The sequence below is a fragment of the Crocuta crocuta genome, unplaced genomic scaffold (assembly GCF_008692635.1).
Source record: "Crocuta crocuta isolate KB4526 unplaced genomic scaffold, BGI_CrCroc_1.0 scaffold267, whole genome shotgun sequence".
NCBI classification, from domain to species: Eukaryota; Metazoa; Chordata; class Mammalia; order Carnivora; family Hyaenidae; genus Crocuta; species Crocuta crocuta.
The window spans coordinates 283607-300398 of record NW_027531899.1 but is presented as its reverse complement, the minus strand read 5'-3'; the positions used below and the strand labels follow the sequence as shown (position 1 = coordinate 300398).

At 49.7% G+C, this 16792-nt stretch overlaps 1 protein-coding gene across 1 annotated transcript; it reads right to left on the bottom strand.

The window, feature by feature from the left end:
* Positions 1-745: 745 nt before the first annotated feature.
* On the bottom strand, positions 746-15716 carry LOC144239713 (cytochrome P450 2B11-like). The gene is made up of 9 exons (XM_077773874.1): positions 15531-15716; positions 12028-12190; positions 11745-11894; positions 9982-10142; positions 8273-8449; positions 7445-7586; positions 5769-5956; positions 5433-5574; positions 746-1891 (listed from the first exon to the last, which is right to left on the bottom strand). The coding sequence occupies exons 1-9, from the start codon at positions 15699-15701 to the stop codon at positions 1701-1703; spliced, it is 1485 nt and encodes a 494-aa protein (XP_077630000.1). The 5' UTR covers positions 15702-15716; the 3' UTR covers positions 746-1700.
* Positions 15717-16792: the final 1076 nt, after the last annotated feature.

Here is a 16792-nt window from a genome sequence, read left to right as displayed (position 1 = left end):
GGGTTGCTTGACTTAACCATTCATTCATTCATTCATTCATTCATTCATTCCTCAGCAAGTATTTTGCCTTCTCGGACATAGCTTTGAGGTAAAGAGGTTCTCACTTTCCAGAAATATCCCTAGTGACCTGGGATAGTGACCAATAAATGGGTCTCATGTGAAATGGCATGGATCACCATCTGACCAGGAGATGTCAGGATTTGGATGTTTGTTTCAGTCTCGGGGGATGTGAAGGGGAATACCAGGGAATCCAAGGCACCAGTGTGGAATCATGCAGCTCAGGGGGCCGTGGGTCGAGGAGGCCCTTACACAGAGGGACGGAAGGAGGGAAATTCAGTAAAAATGAGGATGGCAACTTAATACCCAAAGCAATCTATACATTCAATGCAATCCCAATCNGGGGGAGATGGGCATGGAGGAGGGCACCTGTGGGGATGAGCACTGAGTGTTATATGGAAACCAACTTGACAATAAACTATTTGTAAAAAAAAAACCAAACATTATTTCCTATAAAAAAATCTGTCTATTAAAAAAAAGAATGAGGATGGCAGTGTACAGCAATGGTCCACAATGTGGATGAACCCCCAAAATATTATGCCAAGTGAAAAAAACTGGACACAAAAGAGCATATATTGTATGATTCCATTTACATGAAATACACAGAATAGGCAAATACATAAAGACCAAAAGCAGATTGGTGGTTGCCAGGGGGTGAGGGGAAGGGGGTATGGGGGGGGGGGACTGCTAATGGGTACGGAATTTTCTTCTTGAGTGATGAAAATGTTTGCAACTAGATAGTGGTGGTGGTTGTACAACATTGTGAATAAGCCACTGCCACCAAATCATACACTTTAAACTGCTTAGTTCTGGGGGCGTCTGGGTGGCTCAGTTGGCTAAGCACCCGACTTCCACTCAGGTCATGATCTCTCGATCTGCGAGTTCAAGCCCCGAGTCAGGCTCTGAGCCTGCTTCAGATTCTCTGTCTCCTTTTATCTCTGCCCTTCCCCTGGTCGCATTCTGTCTCTCTTTCTCTCTCTCAAAAATAAATAAACATTAAAAAATTAAAATGCTTAGTTTTACGTTCTATGAATGTCACAGTAATTTTAAAATATATTGGGGGAGAGGTGTGGCTGGGGGAAGAATCTGAGTTCGAGAGCCAGGGAGACACAGAGTGTGAATCTTGCTCCTCTACTCCTAGCCATATGATGTGACTTCGGACAACGGATGCCATTGTCTAGCCTTTGTTTACGCATCTGTAAAAACGGGCATGATCCAGGGTCGTACCCACCCCATGGGGCTTTGGAAGGATTCCAGTGAGATCACGTGTGCACAGGTCATGGTGCACAAACAGCTGCTGCATGGAGGTTGTGGATGTTCTGAGGAAGGGAGCGGTCACTGGGGGAAGCCGTGGCCTGGGAGGCAGAAATGCAAAGAGCATCTGAGTCAAGGCTCCTGTCTTAGCACCCAGCTTCTTATATACCCCACACTGGGAACTGTTAAGAAAGGAAAGGAAAACACTTCCCCAAGTCTATGGAAGAACTGCAGAGTGATGGTATGAGATGAGGCAGCAACCAAGGAGGAGATAGACACTGGCTTGCGGTGGGTCTCTCAGCAGCAGGAAGACCCAGAGCGAGTCCAGGAACTGACTTCTGCAGAGGCGGGGATACTTCATGATCCCGGAATCCTTTGAGGCCCTTTCCTCAGTCCCTTCGGCGGGACAGAAAGCTGATCTCGTAAACGGGGGCCACTTTTCCTATGCCGTTCGCCTGGGGCGTGAGGTCGATGTCCTCAGGGGCCACAGGGCTGGCCACAGAGAAGTTCTGGAGGATGGCGGTGAAGAAGAGGAATAATTCCATGCGGGCGATGCCTTCACCCAGACAAATGCGCTTCCCTGTGGGCACAGAAGATCACCAGTGTGGGCGCAGCGCAAACGCACGTCCCTTGCCCTGTCCTATCCCAAAGCCCAGACATGTGTATCCATCGCCACAGATTTGTGTGGGACTGGCCTTCAACCTGCAATCCCGGGTTGTCTTTTAGGGGATCCCGAGCCCTCTGAAACCAGGGGCAAACATTTGGGTGGAGGTGCCTTGCGCGTTTTTCCAGGAGAGAGTTTGTAGCTTAGATTTCCAGAGGGTTCAGTGGCCCCTTGGAGAATAAACACCCACCTCTGGTTGGATGTGTGTGTGTGATTGTGTGTGTGTGTCTGCCTCCACATGCACAGATTGTGCACATTTCTGACACTTTTATTGTCCTTCATTTCTAATGTGAGGAGGATGGTACTTATCTCATAGGACTATTGTGAGGTTAAAGAAATTAATATTTGTAAAAATTCTCAGACTAGCACCTGGTCTGTACTAAGGATACTACAGGTGTGGTCATTCTTTGTGTTTGTTTCTGGGGTGTGTGGTGAAGAGTGTGGGGGTGGGGGGGAGTGTGTGTGTGAGGGGAGTATGCAGGGGGAGTGTGTGCAGTGGGGAGCATGAGGGTGTTTCTGGCACTGTGTGTTTGTCTATATCTGGGTTGTCACTTTATCTCAGTCTGAGAGCCATGGGCTTCAAAATTTGGGGAAAAAAACCAAACTACATGTAAAATTGTGAATGGGGCGGGGCGCCTGGGTGGCTCAGTTGGTTAAGTGTCTGACTTGATTTCAGCTCAGGTGTTGATCTCTGCACTGATAGCACGGAGCCTGCTTCGGATTTTCTCTCTCCCTCTCTCTCTGCCTCCCCCGCTCACGAGCGAGCTCGTGCGTGTTCTTTCTATTAAAAGAAAGAAATAAACTTAAAAGAATGGCGAATGGGCCTGGTCCCTGTGGGAGGGGGGTGTGGCTTCCCCCAGCTTGTCGGAGGTGTAGGGCCCGCCAGTAGGTCATGAAGCGCCGGCTTGAAGAGAAATAGGGACAAAGGGAGCGGAAACCCCAGGAAGAGACTCCTTTACCTCAGTGCCTCTTTTTCTTTAAAAAAAATTTTTTTTTGAATGTTTACTTATTTTTGAGAGGGAGAGAGTCACAGAGTGGGAGCAGGAGAAGGGCAGAGAGAATCTGAAACGGGCTCCAGGCCCTGAGCTGTCAGCACAGAGCCTGACGCGGGGCTCGAACTTACCAAGGGTGAGACCGCGACCCANGCCCGCCAGTAGGTCATGAAGCGCCGGCTTGAAGAGAAATAGGGACAAAGGGAGCGGAAACCCCAGGAAGAGACTCCTTTACCTCAGTGCCTCTTTTTCTTTAAAAAAAATTTTTTTTTGAATGTTTACTTATTTTTGAGAGGGAGAGAGTCACAGAGTGGGAGCAGGAGAAGGGCAGAGAGAATCTGAAACGGGCTCCAGGCTCTGAGCTGTCAGCACAGAGCCTGACGCGGGGCTCGAACTCACCAAGGGTGAGACCGCGACCCGAGCCGGAGTCTGACCCTTAACTGACCGCACCGCCCAGCCCAGGCGCCCCACCTCAATGGCTCTTGATCTGCAAGCTGACCACCAGGGCAAGGCCATTCAGATATTTCCTAGACACCGGGTCTTAGACATTGGGCCTACGTGGAGGCCTCTGGGGGAAACGTCCACATCTTTTTGGCACATCAGAAGTTAGGAAACATGGACTTAGAAATACTCAGGGCAGAGCTCTAGGCTTGTTCTCTTGTAACTGGTCCTGTGACCCAGTTCTTTCCAGAACGCCTGACTCCTACTGTCTCCCTCCCATCCTCTCTTCTAATCCACTGGGACACCCTTTGCTATTCCTTTGCTCTAACACCTTTTTGTCTTGGTTTGTCTTCTTTCCAACCATGGCAATCTTGCCTCAGCCTTTTGCTCTGACTGTACCTCCCATCAGACTTTGCTGCTCTGTCTCCTTCCTCTTGTCCACTTTCTTCAATCTTAAACTCCCCGTCTCTGTCCATTTGGATCTGACTCTGAAACTCTCCTGTTCTCTCTCTGTTTCCTCTTCCTCGCTCTATTGTCTCCTTGCGCATTCTGTCTCTGTCACTATGTCCCCTGACACGATTTCCCTCTGTCTCTCTTTGTCCCTCTGTTTCTCACTCATTCTTTCTTCATCTCTCTCTCTCTGTCCTTCCTTCTCTACATCTCTGCCTCTCTCTCTAACCTTAAACAGGACTAGTGAATGTGATCATCAGTCGCACCCCACAATCCCACACGTCCCCCAACTCTCACTTAAGATGAAATAAGGGAAGCCTGGGGCGCCTGGGTGGCTCAAGTCGGTTAAGTGTCCGACTTCAGCTCAGGTCATGATCTTGCAGTTCGTGGGTTCGAGCCCCATGTCAGGCTCTGTGCTGACAGCTAGCTCAGAGCCTGGAGCCTGCTTCAGATTCTGTGTCTCCCTCTCTCTCTGAACCTCCCCTGCTCATGCTGTCTCTCTCTCTCTCTCAGAAATAAATAAAAAATTTAAAAAAATTTTTTTAAGAAATAAGGGAAGCACTGGGCAGAGCCAGGGGATGTAGGTCACCGAGATCACAGATGGAACTCAAGACTAAGGCCTTGATTCTGGGGTCCTCCTTTCTCCCAAAGGATGAGGACCCTGGGCATTGGGGTTTTCTCTGGACGGGGCCACATAGTAGAGAACGGGGCAAGAGACAGGTCAGAGCATGTCAAGACCCTCCCTGGCTCCCCAGAATCAGCAAGATAATTCCAAACACCCCCCAGCTTTCAAGGCCCTCCAGCTGAGCTCTTCGCCTTTCTCCCCTTTTATAATCCACACTCCACGCTCCCTGGGTTTGTCTTGTTTCTCAAATACGCCATGCTGTCTCCACCTTCAGGCTTTGACCATGCTGTTCCCTATGCCTCGAACACTCTTCTTAGGGGCTGATTGATATTCACCCATGAGGTCTTAGCTTAGAAGCCAGTGCTTCCAGGAAAGCTTTTCCTCACCGAACCACCAAGAGTAGTCAGTGTTTCCTATTTTGTGTCCCCAAAGTCCCTTTCAGAGCATTTATCACAGTTATGATTGATGACAGTAATCATCGTCACATCCATGAGCACTGACTTTGTGCCAAGCAGTTCTAAGCACATTGCAAGCATTAATTAAGTTTAATTAGGTACTACTTTTGTGGTCAAATGATAAATGCCCATCTCCCCTGCTGGACCCTAAAAACCCCGGGGCAGGAATCGTGTCTCTATGTGACTTACCCAGTGCATTATCTTCAGCCCCCAGTAGAGCACTGAGCTCAGAGTAGTGCTCACCAGCTATCTTATACCAAGGTGTAGAGGGGTTAAAATACTTTCCCAAGGTCCAGTTTACCGAGATGTGCCTTTGGGATGTGGTCTTACTTCTTAAGCCCGGTCTAAGGTTGCAGTGAAGATGAAGTGGGTTAAAGGTAAAGCAATTGGCACATACTAGCGGCTCAATGAACAAAGATCTCTCCTAGATTGTCTCAAAGAGAGAGTGTCCTTTCACTCTAGTGTCTGAGAAAGAGAGTGCAGGCCTGGCTTACCCATGGAGAAGGGGATAAAAGCTTCATTCTTCTTCAGTGCCCCACTGGCATCCAGAAAGTGGTCAGGGTTGAAGGTTTCTGGTTTTTCAAAGTAATGAGGGTCATTGAGAGCAGAGTGCAGGATGGGAAATACTTCAGTGCCCTGAGGGAGAGTCACAAGGTCAAAAGACACTGCCATTCCATTCCTCAGCCCACCCTTAAAAACAAAACAAGATAAACAGACAAACAAAAAACCAAGAGGACCCTAGTGATAAAACCAAAAACAAGTCAAGTACAGAGATTAAGAGAACCTGGGATGCCCACACAGGAGAAATGTGGGAGCCCAGCTGGCCTCACCTTGGGCAGGAAGTACCCTCTGAAGTGAGTGTCTTTGGTGACCATGTGGACCAAGCCAATGGGAAGGAGGTCGCTGAATCTCTGAATCTCATGGATGACTGCGTCAGTGTATGGCATTTTGGCTCGGTCATCAAGGCATGGAAGGCGGTGTGGGCCAATCACTTGGTCAATCTCCTTGTGGACTCTCTCTGCACAGAAGAGTGGGGGCAAAGAACCTCATTTTAAAGAGGCATTTCAGCAGAGACACTGTTTTGTGTGGGCTAATAAGCCAGGAAAAACCTATAATAAAGGGATGGGTCATTGACACCCCTCAGGGCAACTAGCCTGGAGGAGGGGGGAAGCAATAATTCTCACCCTTTGAGAGCTAATGAATGTTATGAATTGTCTCCCCACAGGCACAGGTACACACACACACACACACACACACACACACACACACACACCACAATTTTGCACAGAATTTCAGACTAAGAACTCAAGATATAAACCTGTCAAAACTCGGCCTCTAGAAAGAATAGAGGGGAACCTGGGTGGCTTGTCAGTTAAGTGGTTAAATGTCTGACTTTGGCTCAGATCCTGATGTCATGGTTCATGAATTTGAGCCCCACATTGGTCAGCACAGAACTTGCTTTGGATCCTCTGTCCCACCCCCACCCCCTCAGTTCCTTCCCTGTTCACTCTCTCTCTCTCAAAAATAAATAAACATTAAAAAATTTAAAAAAACAATATTTGCTGTGTGTGTATTATAGATGAGACACCGTGCTAGGTCCTAAGGAATATAACCATGAAATAGATCAGTAGATTAACCCACAAACAACTGGATAAATGAATACATAAGCCAGTCAACTTATGAATGGAAAGACTGATGAATGGAAGAACATTAGTGAATAGATGTATGTATTTGTTTATCAATCAATATATGAATTAATGGATCATTAATTAATGACAAATGGCCCAGAGACAAATAAATGAACCTATTAACCAATAAATCAATTGCATGAATGAATGGATGGCTAGATCTATAGAGGAATAAGTAAATAAAGAAATTCGTGAAATAATAGGTATAAGAAAGGTATACAATAGGTCTAAAAATAGATAAAATTAAATAGTTATAAAAAAGGAATAAATAGGTGGAGGTATTGAATAATAGATAAATAAATCCGTGATGAATTAATTGAATTAAATGAATAATAAATGGATGGAGGGTGGATTGAAAGGCCGATGGAAGAATTAAGGAATGAAATCTAGTTCATAGGGCAGAGAGATGAATGCACGAACAAATGAGCCAATGAATCAATGACAGTTCATTCAATTAATCACTGTGTCAAAAGATCAATAATTGAATCAATTAATGCAAATAAAGAATGGAAGCCTATGTCCTTGAATTCATCATCGTTGAAAGAATCTGAGTGCACAGGTAATAAATAAAAGGATAGACAAATGGATGGATGGGAGGGACACAGTGGAAGAACACATTGACACCTATTCGTTCATCCATCCACCACCGCGGGGATGGCTTAGTTAGAGACTCATTCAAGGCCTGTACTGCTCCCGGTAAAAGAGGTGAACACTGTCTCTCTCATTCAGGAAGGACCCCAGCCCCACTTTTGTAGCCCTCAAAGGGAGGAGAAGCCCCCCCCCTTCCCCTGCCTTGACGGCTGTCCCTGCCCGCCCACCTGTGATGTGAGGGTACTTGAGCATGAGCAGGAAGCCATAGCGGAGCGTGGTGCTGGTGGTCTCCGTCCCGGCGAAGAAGAGGGAGAGCACCGTGCAGATGAGGTTCTGATGGTGGAACTCGCTGTTGGGGTCGGACTTCTCCTGAATCCGAGCGGTAGGGGGCGTGTAAGGGGAGGGGCGTGGCTTTGCTGGGGGCGCCCTCCCCTGCTTCTGGGTCTCACACCACCTGGGGCAGTTGATTTTTCTGTGCCTTCTGCCTAGATCTCTCTCTCTCTCTGTCTCTCTGTGCTCAGACTCGGTTTCAATCCATTTCCCATCTCTGCTGTGTTCGTCCCCCTTTCACTCCCACAGCCTCGTTCTACCTCGGTTGTGTCTCCTCACCTGTTGCTGCGTTTCCTGTATCTCTTTCTCCCTCTCCTCCCAACGTTCTCCTTTATATCTCTTCGCCTCAGTCATTTCCTGCATCTCTGCTCCCTTTCCCAGTCTCCCTCCCCTCTTCCCCGCTCCTTTCCCTTTTCCCTACCCTTCTTTTTTTTTATATTTTTATTTATTTCTAGGAGAGAGAGAGAGAGAGACAGCGTGAGCAGGGGAGGGTCAGAGAGAGAGGGAGACACAGACTCCGAAATAGGCTCCAGGCTCTGAGCTGGCAGTCAGCACAGAGCCCGACGCGGGGCTCGAACCCACGAACCGTGAGATCATGCCCTAAGCGAAAGTCGGAAGCTTAACCGACTAAGCCACCCAGGCGCCCCTCCCCACCCTTCTTCTCATCCACCCCTCCATCTTTTCCTCCCTCCCCACCCTTCCCGTTCCCCTCCCCCAAGCCCCACCTTGTCCAGGCGGATCAGGAAGGCATCGATGAAGTCCTGGGGGTTGCTGGGGTCCAAGGTCTGACGGTGCTTCTCCACGGCATCCTCAATGAAGCTTATGATTTCCTGCGCGTTTTTGTAGATTTGCCTGTGTGTGCCTGGGAAGTACTTCAAGAAGCTGTGGAAAAGCTCGAACATCTGCAGGAGAGAAGGGACTGTGAGGTCCTCCTGGGGCTGAGCTAGTGCGCCACAGGGAGGAGGCCCTTCCTGGGCCCTAACAGCCTGGTAGGGGGGAAGCTCATCTCTCTCTGTCTCTGCTTTTGTCTCTGCCTCCCTCTGTCTCTGTCTCTCACTCACTAAGTCTCCTTGGATCTGTTATTCTCCCATTTTTTCCCTCCTGCATCTTCCTCCCTCATCCTCACGTCCTGCTTTGGTTGCTGGCACACCTCTCTCCTTTCTGCCTCTCCTTAGCTCTGTGTGTCTCCTCTCACTGTCTCCATGCAGCTTCTTTTTTTCTTTTAAGCCATCTCTACACCCAACGTGGGGCTCGAACTCACGACCCCGAGATCAAGAGTCGCCTGGTCTACCGACCGAGTCAGCAGAAGCTCTCTGCGCTTCTGTTGCCTACTTCAGCCAGTCGATCTGTTTTGCTCAGAACTCTCTGACCTTCCACCCCTCACGCCTCCCTTGCGCACCAAACACTGATAACGTGATGCTCACGCGAAATGAGCCTACTGCCCACTTAGGTCTATTTATCTTAGAACATATTTCTACGAGATTGTCTGAGGATTGAGGTAGTACTTAAGCTTGTTGCAAACAATTGCAAAAAAATAAAAGGGTGGAAATAGAGAGTGCAATGTAAATTTCTCTTAATGGTTAGAAATAACCATTGATTACTCTCTGGTGAATCTCCTCCCAGACTCTTCTCTCTGTGGTTCTCTGTGGGAGAGAAAAGTGAAATCACTTGCTGGACCTTTTGCAACTACTCACTCTGGGCCCCATCTCAAGTCTTTGGATCAGACTGTCTAGCAGAAGGTCACGGGAATTTGTACTTGCGACAGTCCTACGCATGAATCTGACATACACTCCTGGGGAAGAACCATAACGAGGCATACTGTTCTGCAGTTTAATTTTTTTAACTTTAATATATAATAGGGGTATTTCCAGATTCACTGAGAAAGAGAAACTGTACTATTTTGTTTTAAAAGAAGACTGAAAGAGGGTGTGGAAATGGAGAAAATGAAGAAATGTGGTCCCTTATTTTCATGTATCCTTGAATTTCTTCAAGTGAGGGGCTTTGCCAAAGACAGAGGTGAAGATTCAGAGGAATCAGGGACAGAAGAATAGAGAGCCTGACAGTCGGATTCATATTCTCTCCCTGTCACCTCTTTGACTGTCTTTTCGACTCTGCCTCTCAGAGTCTCTGATCTCTGCCCTTCCTTGTTGGTTTCTCCCTGTCCTCCTCGCTTCTCTTCCAAACGCTGGTGTCTTGATCTCTCTTGCTGATTCTCTGACTCCCCATCTCTGCCTCCTCGCCCTAGGCTCTCCATCCCTGTGTCCATCCCTCCCGCCCTCCAGGGCTCAGTGTTGCTGTCCCCTCCCCCTCCCCCCAGTGTCTGTGCCCCCTTTCCAGCCTGAAGCGGTATTTCTGGGCCCCCAAAGCAGATCACCCCTTTCCCCATGCCCTAGATATCCACCTCACACTCAGCCTCCGGCCCCAGCTCCCTGACCTGGCTGGAGAAGTTGCTGATGAGTGTGAAGGTCTGGAAGAACAAGTCCAGCAACCGCTGGAACTTTGGATCTTTGTAGCTAAAGCGTTTTCCAAAGACAATGGAGCAGATGATGTTGGCAGTCATGGAGTGGAAGAAGATGGTGGGGTCCCGGAAGGCTCCTAGGAGGAGGAGGCACAGGTCATGGGACACAGACTCAAAGGCCTTGGGAGCATTTCACCGCTGACCCATCTCCACGTGACTGCCCTCCCTCACTCAGTGATGACAAAGAAGCAGGTACAGGAAGCGCTGACATTCACTAGCCTGGATGATGGGCCAGCCAGGTCCTGTTCTAAGCACTTCATGTATTATTTTAGTAAATTCCCACCACAACCCTGGGGGGTAAGTGCAGTTCAGTTATTGTCTCCAAGGTAGCCAGGCTATGGAGGCTTTGTGGTTGGCCCGTCTCGGGCCTCAGCTCTGACTCCGGGAGCAGGTAGTTAAGTCCCAGGGTAGACAGGCTCAGTCAATCACAAGTGCAAGTTTAAAAGGTCTCTGCTCCCTGTCCCTTATCCATTGATCTCTCCTCTCCACCTCCAGGGCTCTTTGGTCTCCAGGGAATTGTTCTGCACTTGACAGTTGATGTCTGTATACATCCTGGCCTCCCTGGTTGGGGGTGGGATGGGGGTGGGAGGGGTAGACACTGTTGCGCCACCCGGAAGTGTCATGGCATCAGCCTCTCTCTGCAGGTCTCACCTGTCCGTCTTCTCTCGTTCCTGTGCAGACCCTTTCCTGAGCCTGTCTGTCTGTCTTATTTTCTCTACCTTCGTTTCTCTCTGCCTTGCTTTCTTTCTGCTTCCCCCGGTCTCTTCCAGTCTCTCTCTCTCTCTTGGTCTCTCTGTCTCTTTCCCTTTCCCTGTCGCTCTCCATCTGAGTTGCTTTGTTTCCTCCTGTCTTCTTGGTCCACTGCCCCTAGTCTTCTGTTGTTCCCTATGTCTCTGCCTCTCCCTCCCAGCCTGTACATTTACATCTCGAAATCCCTTACGAAAGGACCTATCATCTTTATGTCTCATAAACACCCTTTTATGGAGAAACCAAAAATAAGTAGACGTGCTTCTTCTCTTTTTTTTTTCAGTCTATTTATTTATTTTGAGAGAGAAAGAGAGGGAACTAGCAGGGGAGAGGCAGAGAGAGGGGGAGAGAGAGAATCTGCACTGCCAGCACAGAGCCAGACACAGGGCTCAGACTCATGAACCGTGAGGTCACGGCCTGAGCTGAAATCAAGAGTCAGATGCTTAACCGACTGAGCCACCCAGGCGCCCCTAGACGTGCTTCTTCGACAGCCCATCCCCCTGCCTGAGGGCAGAACGCCCCCGCTGCCCTCCTTGCTCACGGCCAGCTCATCAATAGTTCACCCAAGAAGAAAGAAAACCCAGTTTGTAATTTTCAGTGTCTGTCGTTTTCCCTTTCTCTCTTTGCCTTCTTTTATAGAAATCCTGTTTTTGCCCTTGACAGATACAATTAATCCATGAGTTGGTTTCCCTGAACCCAAGTAAACAGCATGCTAATACCTAACCAAGTTTATGTCCTTGGGTTATTCTCGGCACTATACACCCCACATCTCTTCTGGCTCCCTCTGCTCCATTCCCACCCACCTCTGTCTGTCCCTCTGTTGGGTGGTCTCTCAGGGTCGTTGTCTATCTCTGCCTCTCTTCCTCTGCCCACGGACACCGCTCTGTCTTTCTGCTGCCATGCACCCAGCATACCCATTCCCCGGGACTCACCCTGGGTTTTCCGCAGCTCCTCCACCAGACACTGAGACTCCTCCTGAATCCGTTCCTCTATACTCCGCTTCCCCATCCCGAAGTTTCTCATGGTGGACAGAGAGAATCGCCGAAGAAGTTTCCAGCGTTCCCCGTTGGCAAAGATCACGCCTGGGGGTGTAGGGAAGGCATGGATTGCCAAGAGGGTTGGAAGGGGACTCTGGGCCCCTCTGTGCCCCTCCTCCCCCCTTCTCAGACTCACCCTCCTCAATTCCCATCTTCCGTCATTCCCCAAGGTCCTTACCGTATCCTTGGAAGACTCGCTCTACACTGGAGATTGTCCCCCGGCCGGAGAAGACCTCAGCTTGGTCCACCAGGGCCTCCCGTATGGCCTCTGTCCCACACAGCATGACCACGGGCTTTGGCCCCAGGTACACCATGAAGACATCCCCATATTTCTCTCGAAGCTGTGAAGCATATCCACGTCCAAGGTTGCTGTTAGCCTACGCACCTATGTGGCCATCCCAGTTGTTAAACCATAAAAACACTTATGTATAGACTGGTAATTAGCTGCTGCCCCCAAGATCCTCCACTCCAGGCTGCCTTTCCCCGTCCCAGGACCCAGCAACTAAAGGATTAACCCATGACCCAGCCAGAGTCCACACGATAGTGCCCTAAGCAGTACAGATGGTTAAATATCTCCTACTCCTGCCCAGACCCTTGAGTTGAGCCAGATCTCACCAGCACTGAAACTGAAGGGTCATCCTTCCTGTGACCCAACGCTAACCTGCTGTCTGCCTCCTGAGTTTCCCCAGGGAACTACCCGAACCACCTGGTAGACAAGAAGGGAAAACGATGGCTTCGGGGATGATCATGACATCAGTACCGGCATTTGCAAAACTGCTCCGTGGTATTTACTGAAGCTCGACACATACATATTCAGTGACTCATTAACTTCGCTCCCAGATGCACGTCCAACCACAATGTGTATGGCGGTTCACCAAAATACAAACAAAGCAGATTCACTGAAGTCATGCCATGGAATAACTACACAGCAATGAGAAAGGACCGACTCTACAGACAAGACTCGAATGAAACTCACAGGCATAGTGTGGAGCGAAATCAACCAGACATAAAAGTGTCCATATGTCCTAACTCTACTTATATGAAGTCAAGATAGTGGGAGGGTGATGACTGGAATGAGACAGGAAGGCGATCTCTGGGGACAAGATCTGTTGTTACTTATCTATATGATGTCAATTACATGAGTATGTTCATTTGAGAGGATCCATTGAGCTGAATGTTTATGATTTGTGCACTTTTAGGGATCATGTTAAACCTCACTAAAAGTTGACTTAAAATCATAAAATGGGTGAAGTAGACTGCAGAGCCTCCTTACTGGTCTCCCTACTGCCATACCCATCCCCCTACAATCGGTTGACCACCCAGGTTCGTGGGTTCGAGCCCCACATCAGGCTCTGTGCTGACAGCTAACTCAGACCCTGGAGCCCGCTTCAGATTCTGTGTTTCCCTCTCTCTCTGACCCTCCCCGGCTCATGCTGTCTCTCTCTCTCTCTCTCTCAGAAATAAATAAAACATTTAAAAAAATTTTTAAAATACCCCTAACTGGCTCCAAATCCTCCAGTGCCCCCCACTGCATGGAGAGTAAGATCTGAGGTCTCCACCACGATCCACACCCCCCTGCATGAGGGGGCTGCATCACCCCTCTGCTTGCCCTCCCCCTCGCCCCTTCCCTCCCTCGGATCCAGCCTCCACGCTGTCCCCCAAACATGCTGAGCTTGCTCCTGCTTCAGCGTTCTCGCACTGACACCTGCCTCTCTGTGGCGCTTTCTTCCTGCATCTTGCAGGGTCCCTGCTCACAGACAAAGCGAGACTGAGCTTCTCCCCTCATTCACTCTAAAGTAGCTCCACCGCTTTCTAAAATAGTACCCGGCTTTCTTTTAATCATAGCTCTTGTCTACCTAGTATTTCCTTATTTGCTTAACATGTATGCCCTGTCCAAAGCCACATCATCAATGCCTAGAATATTCCCAGGCACACAGAGGGTGCCCTATAAATGACTGTTGAATGAATGGATCAAAGTAGCTGCCACTTAATGAGCACTTACTATACATTAGGCTCTATGGAATATGTCACCCAGTCCTCAACAATGCTATGGGACACACACTCTTACCACCATCTCATTTTAACAAAAGAGGAAATGGAGACTCAATGAGCAAGAGTTGAATCCAGAACGCATCTGCTGACTCTGGAAAGATCTGGGAGCATACTAGGAATGGAGGAGAAGCAGAGCCACCCTCTCTGACCTGTCCCATCGTGACACCCCCTGGTCCTTGCTCTCCCTCCCTGTCTCCAAAAATGCAATGAACATGGAGGATCATGGTTCCCCTAAAGGATCCTGGAAGTTCCATGGAAGAGCTTTAGGATGTCTGGAACTCTCAAAATTTTATGCACAAATGTTTGTGGACATTTGGAGGGGAGAGAGGCCACCACTTAACTAAATTCTCAAAGGATTTTGTGATCCCCAAATCGTTAGGTACCTTTGGCATAGGAGGGTATTGAGATGAAGACACCTCCGTGCTGGACCTTAGCTTTCCCTCTACAAAGTCCCAGAATTGTGACTGCCGACAAGTCTTCCCCAGGCTGAGCCTCACAGGCCATACCTCTAAGATGAGGACAGCATCACACCTCCCCTGCAGGGGTGTGGTAAGCCAGACCTGAAGATTTCCCACGGTGATACAGATAAATCCTAGCCACGTAATTCCGAGCAAAGAAATCAAGTCCAGGAGTTTATAGGAAAGCATGTTGCCCTTGCGATGCACTGAAGTGAAAATTACTCGGGGCCTGCGCATAACCATCCCTCTGCATGTGGGAATATTTTCTCTTAAAAGCAAAGGGATGACAAACCAAAGATTCAGGAGTGTAGTGGCCTTGGAGTATGTAAGCTGGCAGTTACTGTTGGTGATCCAGTTCTTCTTTTTCTTTTTTATTAAAAATAACTTTTTTTAATGTTTGTTATTTATTTCTGAGAGAGCGAGACAGTGTGAGCGGGGAGGGTCAGAGAGAGAAGGAGACACAGAATCTGAAATAGGCTCCAGGCTCTGAGCTAGCTGTCAGCACAGAGCCCCACATGGGGCTCGAACCCACGACCCGTGAGATCATGACCTGAGTTGAAGTCGGATGCTTAACTGACTGAGCCCCCAGGTGCCCCAATGACCCAGTTCTTCTGTCTGGGAAGTGGGTGCATGGATGTAGATTACATTATTCACAAATAGATGGATAATCCCATGTGAAATTATGGAGGGAAAGCAATGTTACAGAGCCTGGTAAACACTCCAGTCTTGCGCCTCCTCCCATCTCCCTCCTCCTCGCGTCTCCCTCTTCCTCCTGGCATCCACCCAGGCCAATCTCTGCTCTCTTTTGTTGGCAGAGGAGAAATGTATGATTGGTGACACTGCCCCTTTTTCTCTCTTCCAGGGCCGGGCAGGCACCCAGAGACTATACAGACGGTGGCAGAAGAGTGTGAAATTCTACACCCATGGCTTGTGCCCAGATGCCTCCGAATGCCCAACCACCCACTCCGGGGCCAGTGCCCACACGCTTCAAAGGAGCAGTCTGATCATTGAACACCACCCACCATGCTTCCCGTCCATTCACTTTCTTTACCAACCTTCATACACTCCACCCGCGAGGCTGAAAGGATGCCTTCACCCCTATTAGAGAGCGATCCCCAAGTCCAGAGGCCGGGGGCCACCCTCAGACCCCAACCGTCTGCATTTCACTCACCCCGAGGAAGGATTTGAGTAAGCCTCTTCTGTCCATCTGCAGAATATTCCCCAAGAAGGGCAGAGGACGGGGGCCTGGCGGGAGGCGGCCGTGGGCCTTAGGATGGGCCCTGGCCAGCAGAAGCAAGAGTCCCATCAAGACAGCAAAGAAGAGAACGAGGCTGAGCTCCATGGCTCAGTCCAACTGCCTCCCTTCCAACCCCAGCCTCGATCGGGCTGGGCCTTTTATCCCAGCGTCCTCCCCACCCACTTATGTAACCGCATTCACTCCCCGCCTCCCCCCTCATCCCGCCCAGGAGTGGGAACTTGAAAGAGAGTGCGCTTTTTCGAGTAGAGAGTAGGGGAAGACCCATTCTCCTGGCTCGGGCAACGCTATACATGTTGGCAGCGTCCAGGTGGTAGGGATTCCAAAGTCCACATGAGCACCCAGAGCCCGGTGCTCGCAGGTTTCGTTTTGCGCGTATGAGCGAGAACGCGCGGTCACCTTGACGCGCTCGCGCGTGCGTACGTTTCCCGACGCCTGCTCGCGTCTGCGTGCGTGCTGGTGGGATTTCACACGCCGAGCGTTGTGTGCATTCACGTGGACGTGCTGGTGTGTTTGTGTGTATGCGTCTGCGAGAGGTTGCGTATATGTTTTTGCATGTGTGTGGGGCTTTCATGTATTTGTGTGGATTCACAGGGGACGGGTGTGTGCATCTGGGTGCATGTCCCCGTGCGTGAGTTTGCGTGTGCCTGAGTCTTTGTGCGTCTTCCAGTCCCTGTCGCTGTGGGACCTTTAGGTGCCTGATGTCTACCTCCAGCCCTCACTTCCGCCACCCTCCTTCGGTGTCAGCCACAGATGACAGGGTGGGACGACAGACAGAAGGAGGGGAGAAGCACAGAACTGGGGAGACTCGGAGAGAAAGGCAGAGACGGGGGCCTGGGGGTGTGTGGCGCTCAGGTTTCCTCCCCCTCCCCCGGCTCTCTGCTCTGAGCAGTGCCTGGCACTTATGTCCCCACCTCTGGCTCTGCCTTCACAGTTCGGGACGTTTCTCTGACCCTCTTGGACAGTCTTGGGTGACTATTTCTTTATCTCTTGCTATCTCTCTCTGTCTTGGTGTCTCTGTTTCTGCCTTTAGACTCTGAGCTCCAGGAATCCGGAGACTGGGTGCATTTTGATTGATGTCCCTGGGCTCATGTGTCTCCATCAACCTTCCTGGGCTCCAGCAGGCTCAGTCCCGATTTGCCCAGGATGTGAATGAATGTGGCCACCTCCACCCATCG

Excerpts from the sequence above, each read along its gene's own strand:
- LOC144239713 (XM_077773874.1), bottom strand. The coding sequence starts at position 15,701 with ATGGAGCTCAGCCTCGTTCTCTTCTTTGCTGTCTTGATGGGACTCTTG. Across the intron at positions 12,191-15,530 it reads TACTCAAATCCTTCCTCGGG|CTTCGAGAGAAATATGGGGA; the intron begins GTGAGTGAAATG and ends TATGCTTCACAG. Across the intron at positions 8,450-9,981 it reads TCAGCAACTTCTCCAGCCAG|ATGTTCGAGCTTTTCCACAG; the intron begins GTCAGGGAGCTG and ends TCTCTCCTGCAG.